The sequence below is a fragment of the Pseudophryne corroboree genome, chromosome 1 (assembly GCF_028390025.1).
Source record: "Pseudophryne corroboree isolate aPseCor3 chromosome 1, aPseCor3.hap2, whole genome shotgun sequence".
Classification (NCBI taxonomy): Eukaryota; Metazoa; Chordata; class Amphibia; order Anura; family Myobatrachidae; genus Pseudophryne; species Pseudophryne corroboree.
Genome location: NC_086444.1, coordinates 858303040 through 858322679, shown reverse-complemented (window position 1 = coordinate 858322679; position 19640 = coordinate 858303040). Strand labels below are relative to the sequence as shown.

The following is a 19640-nucleotide window of genomic DNA, read 5'->3' as shown; positions in this document are numbered from 1 at the left end:
TGGAGGCACAAACGGGGGCTGAATATGCAGCACTCCTTTCACAAACGTCTGAACTTCAGGTAGTGAAGCTAGTTCTTTCTGGAAGAAAATCGACAGAGCCGAGATCTGTACCTTAATGGAGCCTAATTTCAGGCCCATAGTCACTCCTGCTTGTAGGAAATGCAGAAATCGACCTAGTTGAAATTCCTCTGTTGGGGCCTTTTTGGCCTCACACCAAGCAACATATTTCCGCCATATGCGGTGATAATGCTTTGCAGTTACATCTTTCCTGGCTTTAATCAGCGTAGGAATGACTTCCTCCGGAATGCCCTTTTCCTTCAGGGATCCGGCGTTCAACCGCCATGCTGTCAAACGCAGCCGCAGTAAGTCTTGGAACAGACAGGGCCCCTGCTGCAGCAGGTCCTGTCTGAGCGGCAGAGGCCATGGGTCCTCTGAGATCATCTCTTGAAGTTCCGGGTACAACGCTCATCTTGGCCAATCCGGAACCACGAGTATTGTTCTTACTCCTCGTTTTCTTATTATTCTCAGTACCCTTAGTATGAGAGGCAGAGGAGGGAACACATAAACTGACTGGTACACCCACGGTGTCACTAGAGCGTCCACAGCTATCGCCTGAGGGTCCCTTGACCTGGCGCAATATCTCTCTAGTTTTTTGTTTAGGCGGGACGCCATCATGTCCACCTGTGGCCGTTCCCATCGATTTACAATCAGCGTGAAGACTTCTGGATGAAGTCCCCACTCTCCCGGGTGGAGGTCGTGCCTGCTGAAAAAGTCTGCTTCCCAGTTGTCCACTCCCGGAATGAACACCGCTGACAGTGCTAGTACGTGATTTTCCGCCCATCGGAGAATCCTTGTGGCTTCTGTTATTGCCATCCTGCTTCTTGTGCCGCCCTGTCGATTTACATGGGCGACTGCCGTGATGTTGTCTGACTGGATCAGTACCGGCTGGTGTAGAAGCAGGGATTTTGCCTGACTTAGGGCATTGTAAATGGCCCTTAGTTCCAGAATATTTATGTGTAGGGAAGTCTCCTGACTCGACCATAGTCCTTGGAAGTTTCTTCCCTGTGTGACTGCCCCCCAGCCTCGAAGGCTGGCATCCGTGGTCACCAGGACCCAGTCCTGTATGCCGAATCTGCGGCCCTCTAGAAGATGAGCACTCTGCAGCCACCACAGCAGAGACACCCTGGTTCTTGGAGACAGGGTTATTAGGCGATGCATCTGAAGATGCGATCCGGACCATTGGTCCAACAGGTCCCACTGAAAAATTCTGGCATGGAACATGCCGAAAGGAATTGCTTCGTAAGAAGCCACCATCTTTCCCAGGACCCGCGTGCAGTGATGCACCGATACCTGTTTTGGTTTCAGGAGGTCTCTGACTAGAGATGACAGCTCCTTGGCTTTCTCCTCCGGGAGAAACACTTTTTTCTGGACTGTATCCAGAATCAAACCCAGGAACAGTAGACGTGTCGTCGGAACCAGCTGTGATTTTGGAATATTCAGAATCCAACCGTGCTGGTGTAGCACCTCCTGAGATAGTGCTACTCCCACCAACAACTGCTCCTTGGACCTCGCCTTTATTAGGAGATCGTCCAAGTACGGGATAATTAAAACTCCCTTTCTTCGAAGGAGTATCATCATTTCCGCCATTACCTTGGTAAACACCCTCGGTGCCGTGGAGAGTCCAAACGGCAGCGTCTGGAATTGGTAATGGCAATCCTGTACCACAAATCTGAGGTACTCCTGGTGAGGATAGTAAATGGGGACATGCAGGTAAGCATCCTTGATGTCCAGGGATACCATGTAATCCCCCTCGTCCAGGCTTGCAATAACCGCCCTGAGCGATTCCATCTTGAACTTGAATTTTTTTATGTATGTGTTCAAGGATTTCAAATTTAAAATGGGTCTCACCGAACCGTCCGGTTTCGGTACCACAAACAGTGTGGAATAGTAACCCCGTCCTTGTTGAAGTAGGGGCACCTTGATTATCACCTGCTGGGAATACAGCTTGTGAATTGCCGCTAGCACAGCCTCCCTGTCTGAAGGAGTAATCGGCAAGGCAGATTTTAGGAACCGGTGGGGTGGAGACGCCTCGAATTCCAGTTTGTACCCTTGAGATACTATTTGCAGGATCCAGGGATCCACCTGTGAGCGAGCCCACTCATCGCTGAAATTTTTGAGGCGGCCCCCCACCGTACCTGGCTCCGCCTGTGGAGCCCCACCGTCATGCGGCGGACTTGGAAGAAGCGGGGGAGGACTTTTGCTCCTGGGAACCTGCTGTTTGTTGCAGCCTTTTTCCCCTACCTCTGGACAGAAAGGACCCGCCTTTTCCACGCCTGTTTTTCTGAGTCCGAAAGGACTGTACCTCATAAAACGGCGCCTTTTTAGGCTGTGAGGGAACATGGGGTAAAAATGCTGACTTCCCAGCAGTTGCTGTGGAAACTAGGTCCGAGAGACCATCCCCAAATAACTCCTCACCCTTATAAGGCAAAACTTCCATGTGCCTTTTTGAATCTGCATCCCCTGTCCACTGGCGAGTCCATAAGCCTCTCCTAGCAGAAATGGACAATGCACTTATTTTAGATGCCAGCCGGCAGATCTCCCTCTGTGCATCTCTCATGTATAAGACTGAGTCTTTTATATGCTCTATGGTTAGCAGAATAGTGTCCCTGTCTAGGGTGTCAATATTTTCTGACAGGGAATCTGACCACGCAGCGGCAGCACTGCACATCCATGCTGACGCAATAGCTGGTCTAAGTATAATGCCTGAGTGTGTATATACAGACTTCAGGATCGCCTCCTGCTTTCTATCAGCAGGTTCCTTGAGGGCGGCCGTATCCGGAGACAGTAGTGCCACCTTTTTAGACAAACGTGTGAGCGCTTTATCCACCCTAGGGGGTGTCTCCCAACGTGACCTATCCTCTGGCGGGAAAGGGAACGCCATTAGTAACTTCTTAGAGATTACCAATCTTTTATCAGGGAAAGCCCACGCTTCTTCACACACTTCATTTAATTCTTCTGATGGGGGAAAAACTACGGGTAGTTTTTTCTCCCCAAACATAATACCCTTTTTAGTGGTACCTGGGTTTATATCAGAAATTTGTAACACCTCTTTCATTGCTTCAATCATGCAACGAATGGCCTTAGTGGACATTAGACTAGACTCATCGTCGTCGACACTGGTGTCAGTATCCGTGTCGACATCCGCGTCTGCCATCTGAGGTAGCGGGCGTTTTAGAGCCCCCGATGGCCTTTGAGACGCCTGGACAGGCACGAGCTGAGAAGCCGGCTGTCCCGCATTTGGCATGTCGTCAAATTTTTTGTGTAAGGAGTCGACACGTGCACGCAATTCCTTCCATAAGTCCATCCACTCAGGTGTCTGCCCTGCAGGGGGTGACATCCCTTCTATAGGCATCTGCTCCGCCTCCACATCATTATCCTCATCAAACATGTCGACACAGCCGTACCGACACACCGCACACACACAGGGAATGCTCTAACAGAGGACAGGACCCACAAAAGCCCTTTGGGGAGACAGAGTGAGAGTATGCCAGCACACACCAGAGCGCTATATAATGCAGGGACTAACTGAATTATGTCCCCTATAGCTGCTGTTATATATACTGCGCCTAAATTTAGTGCCCCCCCTCTCTTTTTTACCCTTTTCTGTAGTGTAGACTGCAGGGGAGAGCCAGGGAGCTTCCTTCCAGCGGAGCTGTGAGGGAGAAATGGCGCCAGTGTGCTGGAGATAGCTCCGCCCCTTTTTCGCGGACTTTTCTCCCGCTTTTTTTATCGATTCTGGCAGGGGTAATTATCACATATATAGCCTCTGGGGCTATATATTGTGGTATTTTTGCCAGCCAAGGTGTTTTTATTGCTGCTCAGGGCGCGCCCCCCTAGCGCCCTGCACCCTCAGTGATCGGAGTGTGAAGTGTGTATGAGGAGCAATGCCGCACAGCTGCAGTGCTGTGCGCTACCTTGGTGAAGACTGATGTCTTCTGCCGCCGATTTTCCGGACCTCTTCTTGCTTCTGGCTCTGTAAGGGGGACGGCGGCTCGGCTCCGGGACCGAACACCAAGGCCAGTTCCATGCGGTCGATCCCTCTGGAGCTAATGGTGTCCAGTAGCCTAAGAAGCCCAAGCTAGCTGCAAGCAGGTAGGTTCGCTTCTTCTCCCCTTAGTCCCTCGCTGCAGTGAGCCTGTTGCCAGCAGGTCTCACTGTAAAATAAGAAACCTAATTATATACTTTCTTTTTAGAAGCTCAGGAGAGCCCCTAGTGTGCATCCAACCTCGGCCGGGCACAAAATCTAACTGAGGCTTGGAGGAGGGTCATAGTGGGAGGAGCCAGTGCACACCAGGTGACCTAAAAGCTTTCTTTAGTTGTGCCCAGTCTCCTGCGGAGCCGCTATTCCCCATGGTCCTTTCGGAGTTCCCAGCATCCACTAGGACGTCAGAGAAAGGAACAGCGATCCACACAAGTTGCTGTTAATTACACCCGTGCAAGAAACAAAATGAGTATATTTGCCTATATGCAAATTGACTGTCCCTATCCACACACTTAGCTTTATGGTCATCATCATCATCATCATGCGCACTTGCACCAGCCTATGTACACTCCATACAACTCTGTCAGTGGAACTGCAGCTTATACAAACGCTCACTAAACCTAGCCTCCTTGAGACACCCCATTACAGCCCAGGAGGGGCAGTTCTCCAGCTATTCTCATTTATTTAAAAGATAAAAGTAAACACAATATTTATTTTGCTTTTAGTTTATTGCAAGAAAAGGTCTACGATCGAACGTTGTTATTTTTGACAAACGAGTGTGCCATACGTAATATTTAGTACTCTTTATGTACGTGCACTAGTTTGTCACATAGTTCATGGTACGAATTACTATGGACATGTGCCTTGGCTTACAACTGTGTGCAACAGTAAGAAAGATCCTTAAAATAGAAGTTGAACCCACAATGCACTGCTAAACTCAGGTCAGTTCTGCAGATTATCACCATCACAATGGCAAGCTTGTGTAGCTAACATGGAGTCCATATGTTAATGGGTTACAATACTGCTCTGGTTCTTAACAAGTTTTAACATAATGTGCTGTAGGCAGAGATGTGTTAGAATTTATAGGATTAAATCACTTCTGTTTATTTTACTTACATAAAAAATCTTGTTAAATACATAAATGAAAATCACCATGTGACTCTCATTGTTCATTATTTTCTACAGGACTAGATTCTTCTTTCTCAGAATGTTTTCCTCCATATTTCATCTCTAGTGACCGACCAACATATTGCCAGTATTCTTTCCTAATGGTATCTTTCTGCGTTGCCAGAATTTCACAGAGCTAAGAAATAGAAACAAAGAAAGGAATCATATTAACATAATACTGCAATGATGTCCTTAAAGATAAAAGAAAAAGTTGGATGGTTAAAGCCTATATAAATTACAGTAATAATCAGGTAAATGGATGAACTGGCGATATGGGGATATGAGGGGTGGGTAGCGGTATCAGCGCACGTTGTGCGGGCTATACCACTCCCCCCCCTCTCGGTCTGTGCCCAGTGACAGGGGCACTATGCGCCCCTGTCCATATTGGCGCTAGTATCTATAAGACAGGAGGCAGATATGCTTGGGCAATGGCGATGCTGACCGTTCCGACAGCTGCAGGTGGCGATGCCCATGGACCACAGCAGGGACAGAGCCGTCTCTGGTTGTGGTGCGTGCCGGCTCTGGAGTGAGCTGGGGATCTCGCGTGAGAAGCGAGAGCCCACGCATGAGCAGAGGGGACACAGCGCTTCAGCACTAAGCTGATGCGCCATATTGCTCAGGGGGACATCGCTGGAGGGAGGAGCGCGGCACACAAAATGTTCTTACATCTTGTCGATGTCCCTTCCTGCTTCGCCTCGGTAAGTAGGTGAAGCAGGAAGTGTTATAGCGGCATGATCTCTGCCAGTATAATACTTTTACCCCAATGTATTGTGAGCTGTGTTTCTCGATGTGGACTGGCTGTGTTACTTGGTATATAGACCCAAATGTATTAAGCCTTTACAAGAGATAAAGTGGAGATGGATAAAAGAGTGATAAATGACCAGCCAATCGGCTCCGAACTGTCATTTTTCAAACACAGCCTGTGACATGGTATGTAGGAAGCTGATTGGCTGGTTATTTTTAACTCTTTATCCGTGTCCACTTTATCACTTTTTAAGGCTTAATATATTTGAGCCATAATACCTTGTGTTTGTTAGGCCGCGCACCCTGGGGAATGCAACACCTGGAGAAGATGATCAGCCTTTTCAAGGTACTTAGGAAAAATAATAAATCTAAACCTCAAAGTCAGTGTTGCTAAATAAAGTGAATACAAACCTGTAAAGCTTGGCTCAGGATACCTTCAGGATTCTCACACTTCTTCTCTAACATGTCATCATACAAATCCACTAGAAAGGCCAGGAGTAAAGGAGAGTTGTGTGTTTGCTGCAAACTCTGGATTTGCTCCAACAGGTTTGGGTAATCAGACATGCCTCGGTCTTGTAATATTCTGAAAAAACGACAATGAGTGTATAAATATATATAGTTTGAATATGGACTGATGGTGGATTAGATAAAAATGGAAATCACTTATGTAAAAGAGGAAGACCAACTATAAAATGTAAGGTGCTGTACAAATGAAAGGCATTTACATGTGTGTCCTCATACGCCAGTGCTGCAGTCGCGCCAAATTGCCCCTCTCTGCACACCAGAGACTCTGCTAGTGTCGGGTGTCTTTTTTGCTGAAAATGTGTCTTTGTCACAATGCAATGTGTTTAGGAATAACAGGACAATGTGCTGATTACATAGAAACATATCATTTTATTGCAGATAAGAAATATATGGCCCATCAGGTCTGCCCTTTAGGGATAGGGTGTTAGGAGTTTGGGCTAGGAAATTATGCTCATTCCATTTCTGACTGCAAAGCAGCCCCCATAAGCTACCACGTTCTGGCAAGAGAAGACTATAGTGGCCTATGCGCTACTGTAACCAGAGACAGATTAAGACTCCATGGGGCCCTAAGCAAGACATCAGTCTGAGGCCTCTTAGTCCAATCCGTCCATTCACCTATTTATTTACCCTCTTATGATCAATCTTCTTGCGGCTGTATGCAGGATCCGTTTCAGACACCCACATAGTATAACATAATAAAATAAAAACTACATTATGGGGTTTATGTAATAGGCTCAGAGACCACGGAACCGGTGCAAACCCAGCGAGTTCACTGCAGCAATCAGAGTAAAATTTAGCAGTGAACTAGATAAAACCACACCGGCTCCACAATCTTGGAACCCACCACAAAACCCTCTATGAATGAACACAACAAATATTACAATATATAAATATTATAAACACTGTATTGTATAAAATTAATATTCATCTTCAGATTTGAAAAAAACAAACCACATCTTAAAATAGCAGTAACATTCCTTGAAGAAACCAGTCATAATAAAATAATATGAGCTCCTTGGGTTATCTTGCGTATATATTTTTCCTAGTTACTAGTATTTACCGTATATACTGGATTATAAGCAGACTTTTTCAGCACTTTTTTTTGTGCTGAAAAAGCCCCTTCGGCTTATACTCGAGTCAGTATTTAGAAGGGACACGGAGGGCACAGCACGCGGCTCTCCTGTGTCCCTCCTGCGTCTCCGGCGTGTGTGTTAAAGGAAGTGCCCGTTCGTGAGCTCTGATTGGCTCACGAACCGGCACTTCCTTTAACACACACGCCACTGGAGACGCAGGAGGGACACAGGAGAGCCAAGCGCTGTGCCCTCCGTGTCCCTCCTTCAGAAGACAGCGCGGGAGCGACGGAGGGTAAGTAACTGGCACTGTGGGGCATATCTGGCACTGTGGGGCATATCTGGCAGCATGAGGGCATATCTGGCACTGTAGAGCATATCTGGCAGCATGAGGGCACATCTGGCAGCATGAGGGCACATCTGGCAGCATGAGGGCACATCTGGCAGCATGAGGGCACATCTGGCAGCATGAGGGCACATCTGGCAGCATGAGGGCATATCTGGCAGCATGAGGGCTGTGTACGGCTAGAGCTGCATTTCCCATTCTAGGCTTATACTCGAGTCAATAAGTTTTCCCAGGTTTTTGTGGTAAAATTAGGTGCCTCGGCTTATATTCGGGTCGACTTATACTCGAGTATATACGGCAATTGCCTCCATGGTTTGATCCAAGAACCACATCGCCCATCCATCCTACGGTTGTGAATTACTAGTATCAGGGTTAATTTATATGTTTGTGTATTGGGGTTTGTTTCGAGGTTTGGGCTAGGAGATTAGGGTCCTTCCACTTCTGCTTGCAATGCAGCCCCCAGCACAAAAACAAAACAAAAATACAATACCCTAAGGTTCCGAGTATGTAAGTCACACAGCAGCCGTTATAGGAGCCTGCAACTCACGAAAAAGACACATACAGTATAAACACAACTCAATGGGTAGATTAACTAACCAGTGAATTGACAAAGTAACCGATAATCAGCGGCTAAACAAGCCCAATTTAGTATTTACTAGCCAACCATTGCTGGAAATCGAGCAAATAGAAGCGCGCACCACCAACTCGATGCTTTTTCGAACAGAAAAACAAAATCACGAATTTGATGCGTTTTTCCACAACAGCCCAACCACTTATCAAACTTCTACGACCTTATTGCGTATCTACATCACACACACACACCTTTTCGAAAGACACCTGAACCATCAAAATCGGTGTTGTGATTTCGGAGTAACTGCTCTCACAAATAAAACTGCTTAGCCCAGTGGTTTCCAAACTTTTTTGAATCACAGCGCCCTAGAATATCAGAATTTTTTTCATGGCACCCCTAGGCCAAAAATTTCATATTGAGAAATTTAGAAATAAATACTACATTAAGTAGATCACGTTTATGTGTCATCCTTAGGGTCAGTTGTGTGGTGAGGGACAAGATTTGCTTCTGTTTGGCCACATATTTTATGACTGGCAGCCACCAGCACTGGTTTTGCCTATTATATTGACCATGAATAATTTGAATTGGTCCTGGACCACCAACCCAGCGCACCCCTGCAAGTGTCCCGAGGCACCCCAGGGAGCCACGGCACACAGTTTGGGAACCTCTGGCTTAGCCGATTCAATACATAGAGCTCTCTTGCAGTGTTAAATCCTCTGGCAGCTTGGACAACCCAGTATATGAACATTCTAAAGTTACAGCACTGATAGTAAAAAATATATTTATCTCAAATAAACTATGAAAAAGGGGATAAGGCGGATAAAATTCTCGCCAGGAAACCGCTCAGATTTCATCCAAAAATATCTTAACGATTCGGACCAAACAATGGGTATTGACTCATGATCCTGATCACATTCTCAGAGAATTCGAGAAATATTATGAATCATTATATAATGCTGATGCTCATTCCTCATCCTCTCCGAAATTCTCTGACGGGATCAAGTCACTTTTGGACAAATGTAATCTACCTAAACAGGGCCAGTTGGTGGTATCTCAGTTGGGCTCGGAGATAACTATCGAGGAATTAGAGAATGCCCTCAAGACTCAGAAGCCGGGTAAGGCCCCTAGGCCAGACGGTATGTCCATTATGTACTTTAAGAAATTCAAGGGTATCCTGTTACCTCACCTTTGTAGACTCTTTAACGGATTCCTTGGAGGCGATCCTTTGTCTCCTCGCACGCTGGAGGCTCGAATTGTCTTGATATGTAAAGTGGGGAAAGACCCCAACTCGTGTTTTAGACATCGCCCGATTTCCTTATTAAATAATATTAAATTGTTCGCCAAAATTTTATCTCCGAGGTTAAATTCGGTTCTCTCACAATTGATACATGCGGACCAGGTGGGCTTCATCCCAGGACGACAAGCTAGAGACAATACCCGGAGAACTATCGATCTGGTTCACGTGATTAACGAATCTAAATTGCCTTCTATCCTTCTCTCGCTTGACGCGGAGAAGGCCTTTGATAAAATTTCATAGCCCTTTATGTTTGCTACTCTGCGTAGGTTCGGTCTGGGGGAAGCCTACTTCAGGGCATTCAGGCTCTCTACTCTAACCCATCAGCTATAGTCTGGATAAATGGTAAAGACTCTCGCCTGTTCCAGATTAATAATGGCACCCGTCAGGGGTGCCCTCTATCGCCCCTCATATTTGCCATGACAATCGAGCCTCTGGCGTGTTTGATAAGGACTAACCCGGATATAAAGGGCATAGCAGTTGGAGACGAGTAGTTTAAATTATCACTGTTTGCGGATGATGTTCTGCTAACTCTTTCCTCTCTTCATAAATCTATTCCTAACTTGTTTCAAACTCTATCATATTCTTTTTATTCAGGCTACCGTATTAACTATGCTAATCGGAAGCTCTCCCCCTACATCTTAGTGAGGATACCAGGTCTCTCCTGGCCGCTAATTTTAACTTCTCCTGGCGCTCTAAGAAAATAAAATACCTGGGAGTCTTTAGTACGAATTCTTATGGGTCTCTATACTCCGAGAATTTCCCGGCTCCTTTCAACTGTATTGAATCTGACCTACGAGCATGGGACAAGCAAATACTAGCATGGTTTGGACGTATAGTCTTGGTTAAAATGAACATCCTGCCTAGGCTTTTGTATTTGTTCCAAACAATTCCGGTTCGCATTCCCGCTGGGGCTTTGTGCCGAATGCAGAAACTTTTAATGAAATTCATATGGTCTAATAAATCCCCTAGGATTAAGACTTCAACTTAAATAAGAAGCCCAACCGCTGGTGGTAGAGGTCTCCCGGATATACGTAAATATTATCATGCCACCCACCTAAGCCAGGCACTCACTTGGTTTTCTCAACCCCCTCACCTTCCCTGGATACGAATTGAACTTTTATTGACCAAAACATCCACTTTGGTATTCTTTTTAACACCACCTAAACCTAGTCAGGAGGCGCGGGCCTGTGCGCCTACTACAAAATTCACCTGTTCCCTGTGGTTCTTCTGCATTCGGCACTATAAGCTTTCCACATTCCCATCTCCCATCACCTCCATCTGGGATAACCCAGATTTCCCTCCTGGTTCCTCATTGAGCTCACACTCGTGGTTTCACCTGAACCCACGACCCAGACTGGTCTTTGACTTTATTGTGGGCGCCTCTTGGCGTTCTTTAGATACCTTGAGTGACAAGTATGGAATCTCCCGGCCAGTACTTTACGAGTATTTCCAACTCCGATACTTTTTAAACTCCCTACCAAAATCTGAAGTCATACGCCAACTTACTCCTTTTGAACGACTCTGTATTTACTCCCCTATACGGCAGGGCATTATTTCCATACTTTACGGTCTACTACGCTCTCTTGAGTCGACTGATATTCTCCCTCACGAAAGTAAATGAAAACAATACTTGGGCCCTCCACCTGAGGAAGACTCATGGGAAATCATACGACAAAATGTTGCTCAGTCTTCTATTTCTTCTCTAATTAAAGATTATTCCTATAAAGTCTACACTAGGTGGTATCTAGTACCAGCAAGACTGAATAGGATTTTCCCTGGGTCTTCCACATTATGTTGGAGAGACTGTGGTCAAATTGGAGATTTTAAACACATTTGGTGGTCCTGCCCCAAAATTCGCCCTTTTTGGGACCAAACGGAGACCCTAATTGGATCCATCTTTTCCTCTTAGGTAACCCAGAGTCCCTGGACGGCTTTGCTGGGCCTCCTTCTGTCTGATTTAAGTAGCATTGCCAATAAGCTTGTTCTCCAAATTCTCCACGCTACCAGATGTGTGATAGCTAAATGCTGGAAACAACCAGTTTCTCCGCCTATAAACATGGTACTGGCTACAATATGGTATATTTCTACGATGGAGAAAATTACTGCTTCCTTACACGATAGATCAGATAAATATATGCGAATCTGGGAACCATGGTTTTCTTATTCTAAATGCTCTATCGCTTGAGTATGATTTATCTTGGTGGACTTGCACTACTTATGCTCATATATGGTTGTTTTGTTATTTTTCATATTTATATACGATGAATGTTTCTCTCATCCTCACCCTATGGATCTCTATATGAAACTCTTCATGGTGGTCCCCCTCCCCTCTTCTTTCTTACCCCCTTTATCCTCTCTTTTTCCTACAAGTTTTAGTGTCGGTATATGTTACCAACCTCATTATTCTCAGTTTATAGAAAAATAATGTTGGAATTTGTATATTTGATGTGCCTTATTTGGCATCCTGCGTGATACCCTGAGCTTTATTCTAAAATGTTCTGTAACATCATCTTCTCGAAGTCTGTATTGGTTTATACGGCATTTTTACAATAAAAACTATATATATATATATATATATATATATATATATAATAATCACTTCTTAAAATAACATACATACACACCACATGCAAGTATCATACTGAGCATTCACTTACGATAAAAATGCAATTAATATAGAACTGCTGACAATAAATCCACTATGCAAAGAATCGCCAGTGATTTCCCACAAGGCTACACAGTGATCAGTGGAAGCGCTAAGATAATGAATATCCAGCATGAAAAGCAAAGTCTTCCAATGGGCAATCCTGCCAAATGTTTCCTCTATAATTAAAGGCCTGATTCATAGTTGTAAGCAAATCCGATGGTTTGCGTACAACTACGGTTGTGGTGCACTGCGAATGCACACTGTGCGACCATAATTCTGATGATGCGCTCATTTGGGGGCAGGGGCGGAGATGGAGACCCATTTTACAAAACGGGGTAGTGTTGCCCATTTTGTAGGGATGGCCATGCCAGGGTCTGCGTCTTCGAACACCGACTTCCTGGTCCTGGCAGAGGAGATCCGTTGCCTATTCTGAGTAAGATTATACTACTCAGATGGTTGCAATGGTGATCCAATGCTCTGTCTTTGGACGCAGCACTTGGATCTGCAATGCCATCAAGAGGAGTCTTTTTCTTCATATGCCTCCTTAGGGTATTACCCTCTTGTGGCTGTGAAATACCATACAACTATGAATTCGGCCCAAAGTTGGGTTGGGAGCAAAGTTTATATAAAAAAAGAAAAAGAAACTTTGCACCATGGTAAAACGGCAGGTGGAACAGTTGTCTGGCATTTGTGGGCGACAAGCAAAGGCTACCAGTATTTACCCTTCATGCAAAAAGTATAAATTCTATTTGCACCCCTTGCAGGGCAGGGCACATTTTGCCATTTTAAAATCAAAGGACAGTCTCCATTTTAGGAGTTATAATAGATTGTGAGCTTGCAAGAGCAGAGTCTCTTCCCTCATGTGTCATTCCTTCTCTTACTTACACCATCTTATACGCAATACTCCCTTTGATGGCACCTAACCCCTGGATCCCTTGTGGCGCCATATAAATAAAACATAATAACATGCAAATGGTCTATGATACGTGTGTTTATGAATATTCACTATTTTAAGAAGTGATTGTTTAGTTTAATGTGATATTTTTGCCTTAAGTTATTTAGTCACAAGCATCATCAGCGCTTTGATTTGTGGTTTGTATTTATACAGGGTCATACTGTGCCGTCACAGATCTTAATTTTATTCTTTAGATTCTATGAGGGGGATACTGAACATTTCACTTAGTGCCTCTAAAAAGGTGTATTGGTGCAAACAGGAAGGCAAATGACTGCAAAAACATATATCATTCTTACATTAGTTCCATACAGTCTATAAAACAGTTCAAAATTCAGACTAGTACAAAGAGCAAAAATGTGTCTTACCCCCTTAAGTAGTTCCACGCACTCTCATTATGTGGTGCAACCTTGATCATCTCTAGAGCATATCTGATGGAATGAGGTTAAGAAAGGGTCAATAGTTACAGTTTAAGATTACTATTAATATAATGTTAGTATCAGCAAGCAATTTGGGGGGAATTAAATTGTGTTGCACACCCAATCTCCCATCTAAAGTGACAGGAGATTGTGGGGTGCAATTCAATTGTTTTTTTGGTGCTGATTGCGTCCAGAGAGGTCGGGTTTAGCAGTGTAAAGCAGCTGAACCCAACCAAACTAATGGGAGCTACGTGAAAAGTCCTGTTTGGGCTGTCTAACGGGTCACTTTTCATGCATTTCAGCTCACCACCCCAGGGGTGTGCGAGCTGAAATGCAGGCACCGGTAGCCGATCGCACGTAAACTGAGCTACAATTAAATAGCTCCGTTGGGACCCATCTGCTGTCAAATAACAATTGAATTCCCCCCTATGTGTTGACATCAGATCGTAAATAAGGATGGCACAGCTTCTATGTGCAGTAGAGGTCAACAAATGAAACATATCCACTAGATGAACCACGTGACTGTGAGAGAGTAAGGGGATTTACAGATGCAAGTCAATCACTTGAAAACTTTACTGTGATACAGGTGACATCATTATCGACATTATACACTAGTGAACAAGAGTTAAGGTGGGTACACACTTAGCAATGCAGTGAACTATAGTGCTCATTTTCCCCCTCCTAAGCGATATAGTTTACTGTGTATGCGGCCGAGCGATGTGCGGCCCCGCGGGTTGTTACCGACCCTCAGTCTCAGCCGTGCATGCAGCTCAGTTTGGACTCATCGTCCAAAACTGCATGCTCTGGACGGCCGCAGCATGACGTCACTGTGCAATATTCTTAGTGATATCGCACAGTGCGTATGCCCGCCGTCGGGCGGCCCGGCCGAGAAGCACTAGGCGATATCTATCGCTCACCGAGCACATCGCCTAGTGATTACCCACCTTAAGAAAACCAGGCTTATTAAGATGTGCAAATTGTTAAACGTTTAAATAAAAAATGCAAAAATGTAGCACCAGGACACAGGAATAAACAAGGAAATATGTTACCTTCCAATACTATGTGCAAGATAGGATTATTTCACTTACTGGACCTCTCTTTCTAGGATCTGAGGATTGCTGTACCCAGAAGTATTAGAAATAATAAAGTATCTTTGGTTCCAAGCAGAGTTATTTCGGAGGTCTCTTGCTAATAGCAGGTCAACATATTGCAATTCACCATCCCACAAGTTGAACTCCTACAGAATATGAAATGCAGCCATATTAGCAGTATACTGAAACTTCAAATAAAAAAAATAAAAAACTGACAAAGCAAACAAAAAGCAAACGCAAATCCAAAGACAAGGGGAGACCTGAATCAGGAACTAATTAGACACTGCAGCGGAGGAGAGTTAGAATAAAACCAATACATAAGCACAAATGGAACAGAGACAATGCAATAAAAAAAGTCTAACTAAAGAAACTTAAAATGAAGACTATGCATCTAAAGATTAATGAAAATCTTGTGCAGGCATCAATAAGGGGAAACCATGGTAAGGTACATGGCCTAGACTGACAACGTAAACCGTTAAGAGGGGTAATTATTTCATTGTTATCAAGTGGCCTTAATAATCTTTACTAGAAAACAAAGATTGTAAAATTGGAATTTGCTTTATGGAGATTGAGCCGATACCTGAATAACCCACTGTCTGTGTTGCCATGCATGATAGTTTTTGGCATCCTGGTTTAAGATATCTGCAATAAATTCAAGCTCTTCCGAAGGATCCTTTAGCAACTCCACAAGCACTCTCCTGTGGTGCCTTAAGTGTAAAGGAAAAACATTTGTTGACTCAACTTCACTAACTTACAGAGAATTATTAGTCACACTGTAGGAACTTAGGCTGAGATATAAGGAGAGCACAAGGAACCAACACTCCTAAATCCCTCCAATCTCCCTTCCAGGCCTTTCACTGTACACTTCATTGAGAAGTGTAAAGAACTAGAATATAGTTTATGATCTCTTGTACAAAAGATATTATACAACACTCTCTACAGTCTTTGAGTCCATCTTCAGTCTAACCAATAAAAAAAAAAACTGGCTGGGAGGTCTAGACTAGCTGCTACAGACAGCTTATGTGCAACTAGTCGGGACAGGAGTAAGGTAAGCAAACCGTGGGGTAGATTTATCAGCGAGTGATATTCTTGTTATCACTTGTTACGAATGGAGACTATCTTTCGTAATGAGTGATAAGAATATCATTGCTTGATAAATCTGCCCCTCAAAGTTGCTACAGAATTTCAATTTCATGATGGATCTAATAGATATAGATATATAGCTATATCTCTCTATCCACACACACGCGATCCATCATTCTTGGAGGAATTTACTTGGTAGGAAGTGCTTAATATCCCGAGTTTCGTAACACCTGGAAAGTGTCCAGTGTTTTTTTTTGGTTCCCAGCATATCCTCCCACTATCATCAGAAGGAAGACTGATTTGTATACGACAGAATGGCTCTTCTGTCCTGTTAGTGACCATAGAAGTCCAACTTCTCCAAGTCTGTTTGCTAGATTTGATACTAATAATCTGTTTTTACTATCAGAATCAGCTTTATTGGCCAAGTATAGTTGCGTATACTAAGAATTTGTCTTCGATTTGCTATACAACAGCCAAGTAGGTAACATATAAGCAGGTGGGAGGGCAAGTTAAGTCATACAGTTAGGTATACCGTAGTGATACAAGTGAGATACAGGTACGTGTAGTCAGTCAATGTTCAGGAGTTCAGCAGGCGGACCGCTTGGGGAAAGAAACTTTTGAGGCTTCTGGTGGACCCAGCAGGGACAGCCCTGTAATGCCTGCCTGAAGGAAGCAAGTTAAACATGCTGTGGCCGGGGTGTAGCTGGTCCTTTACTATCTTCGTTGCCCACTTTTTAGCTCTGGACAGGTACAGGTCCTGGACTGAGGGAAGGTCGGCCCCGATGATCTTCTCTGTGGTTCTGACCACCTTTTGGAGCCTGCATCTGTCCCTCGCGCTGGCGGAGCCATACCATACCAGTTTCGAGGAGCACAGTACAGACTCCACAATTGCGGAGTAGAAGAGGAGCAGAAGCTTCTGTGTGATGTTGAACTTCCTTAGTTGCCTGAGGAAGAACAACCTCTGCTGCGCTTTTCCGACAGTGTTGGTCAGTGCTTATAACAGTAGGCGTAAAGTTTGCTTAAAACTGGTCTACAGTGAAAACTGATACACCTACGGGGGACAATTTGATTTAGATCTTTTACCAGACTTGATAGTTTTTTGGCTGGTCCTCAATGATTGCAGTAATATAATTCATTTCCTCGCGTAGATCTTTCTTTAGTGACTGCAATAGAACTCTCCTGTAATGCCTGAAACACAAATCACATGCAATGTGACATCATGTAAACATGGGTCAAAACTCAGTGGCTGTACTAAAATGTTAAGTAAATAGACTCCTCTTTTCCATGCAAGGAGGAGTAGAACATTAAGCTGGTAATTAAGAATAATGGTAATTTAGTTTATGATATGAATCTCAACATGCAAGCAGGGCCATACTAACAAATATATGTTTTAGGCAGTACGGATGGTGTAATGGTTAGCATTACTGCCTCACAGCACTGAAGTCATGAGTTCAATTCCCACCATGGCCCTAGCTGTGTGGAATTTGTATATTCTCCCCGTGCTTACGTGGGTTTCCTCCCACAATCCAAAAATATACTGGCAGGTTAATTGGATCCCAACAAAATTAACCCTAGTGTAAATGTGTGTGCGTGTACATGTGGTAGGGAATATAGATTGTATGTTCCACTGGGGCAGTGACGGATGTGAATGATAAAAAATTCTCTGGAAAGCGCTGCGGAATATGTGCGCTATATAAATAACTGGTAATAATAAAAATAGGATTTTATTTACCTACCGATAAATCATTTTCTCGTAGTCCGTAGAGGATGCTGGGGTCCTCATTAGTACCATGGGGTATAGACGGGTCCACCAGGAGCCATTGGCACTCTAAGAGTTTAAGAGTGTTGGCTGGCTCCTCCCTCTATGCCCCTCCTACCAGACAGTCTAGAAACCGTGCCCGAGGAGACGGACATCTTCGAGAGAAGGATTTAACAAAGATAGTGGCGAGATTCCTACCAGCTCACACATACAAGGCACATCAAGCTAACTAGCTTGAAAAACTCAACAACTGCTGAAACATTACTTACCAAGTAACAATGCAGTACATAACTAAACAAAAAGTTGTACTGAACCAGATAACAGTTGCAAAAAAACGAAGCGCTGGGCGGGCGCCCAGCATCCTCTACGGACTACGAGAAAAGGATTTACCGGTAGGTAACCAAAATCCTATTTTCTCTTACGTCCTAGAGGATGCTGGGGTCCACATTAGTACTGCAAAGCTGTAACGCCGAGACACCCCGGGCAGCCGCCCAGGAAGAACCCACCTTACGAGTAGAGTGGGCCTTAACAGATTTTGGACACGGTAAGCCTGCCATAGAGTAAGCATGCTGGATAGTGACCCTAATCCAGCAAGATAGTCTGCTTTGAAGCAGGACACCCAATTTTCTTGGGATCATACAGGACAAACAAAGAGTCAGATTTCCTGTGACGACCAGTCCTCTTCACATAGATTCTCAAAGCCCTCACCACATCCATGGACTTTGACAAAATTGAGGAGTCAGTAGCCACTGGCACCACAATAGGTTGGTTGACATGAAATGTCGAAACAACCTTTGGAAGAAACTGCTGACGTGTCCAGAGCTCAGCTCTATCTTCGTGGAATATCAAGTAAGGGCTTTTACAGGACAAAGCCCCCAATTCTGACACACGTCTAGCAGAAGCTAAGGCCAACAACGTGACAGCCTTCCATGTAATAAATTTGACCTCCACCTCCTGTAGAGGCTCAAACCAGTCCGACTGGAGAAACTGCAACACCATGTTAAGGTCCCAAGGCGCCGTAGGCGGTACAAAGGGAGGGTGGATGTGCAGAACTCCCTTCAAAAAGGTCTGAACCTTCGGGAGGGCAGCCAATTTTTTCTGGAAGAAAATGGACAGGGCCGAAATTTGGACCTTTACAGATCCCAACCTCAGGCCCATATCCACACCTGCATGCCGGAAGAGGAGAAAACGTCCAAGTTGAAACTCCACCACAGGAAACTTCTTGGACTCACACCAAGAGACATATTTCTTCCAAATACGATGGTAATGTTTAGACGTTACCCCTTTCTTAGCCTGTATCAGGGCAGGAATGCCCTTCCGAGCTAGTATCAGGCGTTCAACCTCCATGCCGTCAAACGAAGCCGCAGTAAATCTTGATAGGCGAACGGCCCCTGCTGCAGCAGGTCCTCCTGAAGAGGAAGAGGCCTCGGCTCTTCCTGCAAGAGGTTCAGAAGGTCCGCATACCAACCCCGCCTTGGCCAGTCTGGAGCAATGAGGATCGCTTGAACTCTTGTTCTCATGAGCTTTAGAACTCTTGGAATGAGTGGCAGTGGTGGAAACACGTACACCGACTGGAACACCCACAGAGACACCAGGGCGTCGACTGCCACTGCTTGTGGGTCCCTCGACCTGAAACAATAGCGTCGCAGGTTCTTGTTGAGACGAGAGGCCATCATGTCTATTTGGGGTAACCCCCAAAAGGTCTGTTATTTCCTTTAACTCCTCTGGATGGAGACCCCACTCCCCCGGATGGAGATCATGTCTGCTGAGGAAGTCTGCTTCCCAGTTGTCCACCCCCGGAATGAAGATTGCAGAGAGCGCCAACGCGTGTTTTTCTGCCCAGAGGAGGATTCTTGTCACCTCTGACATCGCAGCTCTGCTTTTCGTTCCGCCCTGTCGGTTTATGTAAGCCACCGTCGTTACATTG

General features: G+C 44.9%; 1 protein-coding gene across 1 annotated transcript in view; it reads right to left on the bottom strand.

Moving 5' to 3' along the window:
- Positions 1 to 4751: 4751 nt before the first annotated feature.
- The window catches only part of FNTA (farnesyltransferase, CAAX box, subunit alpha), a 66187-nt gene continuing 51298 nt past the window's right edge, over positions 4752 to 19640 (bottom strand). Inside the window, exons 4-9 of the mRNA XM_063919971.1 lie at positions 17038 to 17142; positions 15452 to 15578; positions 14869 to 15017; positions 13730 to 13792; positions 6365 to 6536; positions 4752 to 5345 (exon numbers count right to left, since the gene is read on the bottom strand). Coding sequence (XP_063776041.1) covers positions 5205 to 5345; positions 6365 to 6536; positions 13730 to 13792; positions 14869 to 15017; positions 15452 to 15578; positions 17038 to 17142 — 757 coding nt within the window. The 3' untranslated portion in view covers positions 4752 to 5204. The remainder of the gene's footprint in view (positions 5346 to 6364; positions 6537 to 13729; positions 13793 to 14868; positions 15018 to 15451; positions 15579 to 17037; positions 17143 to 19640) is intronic.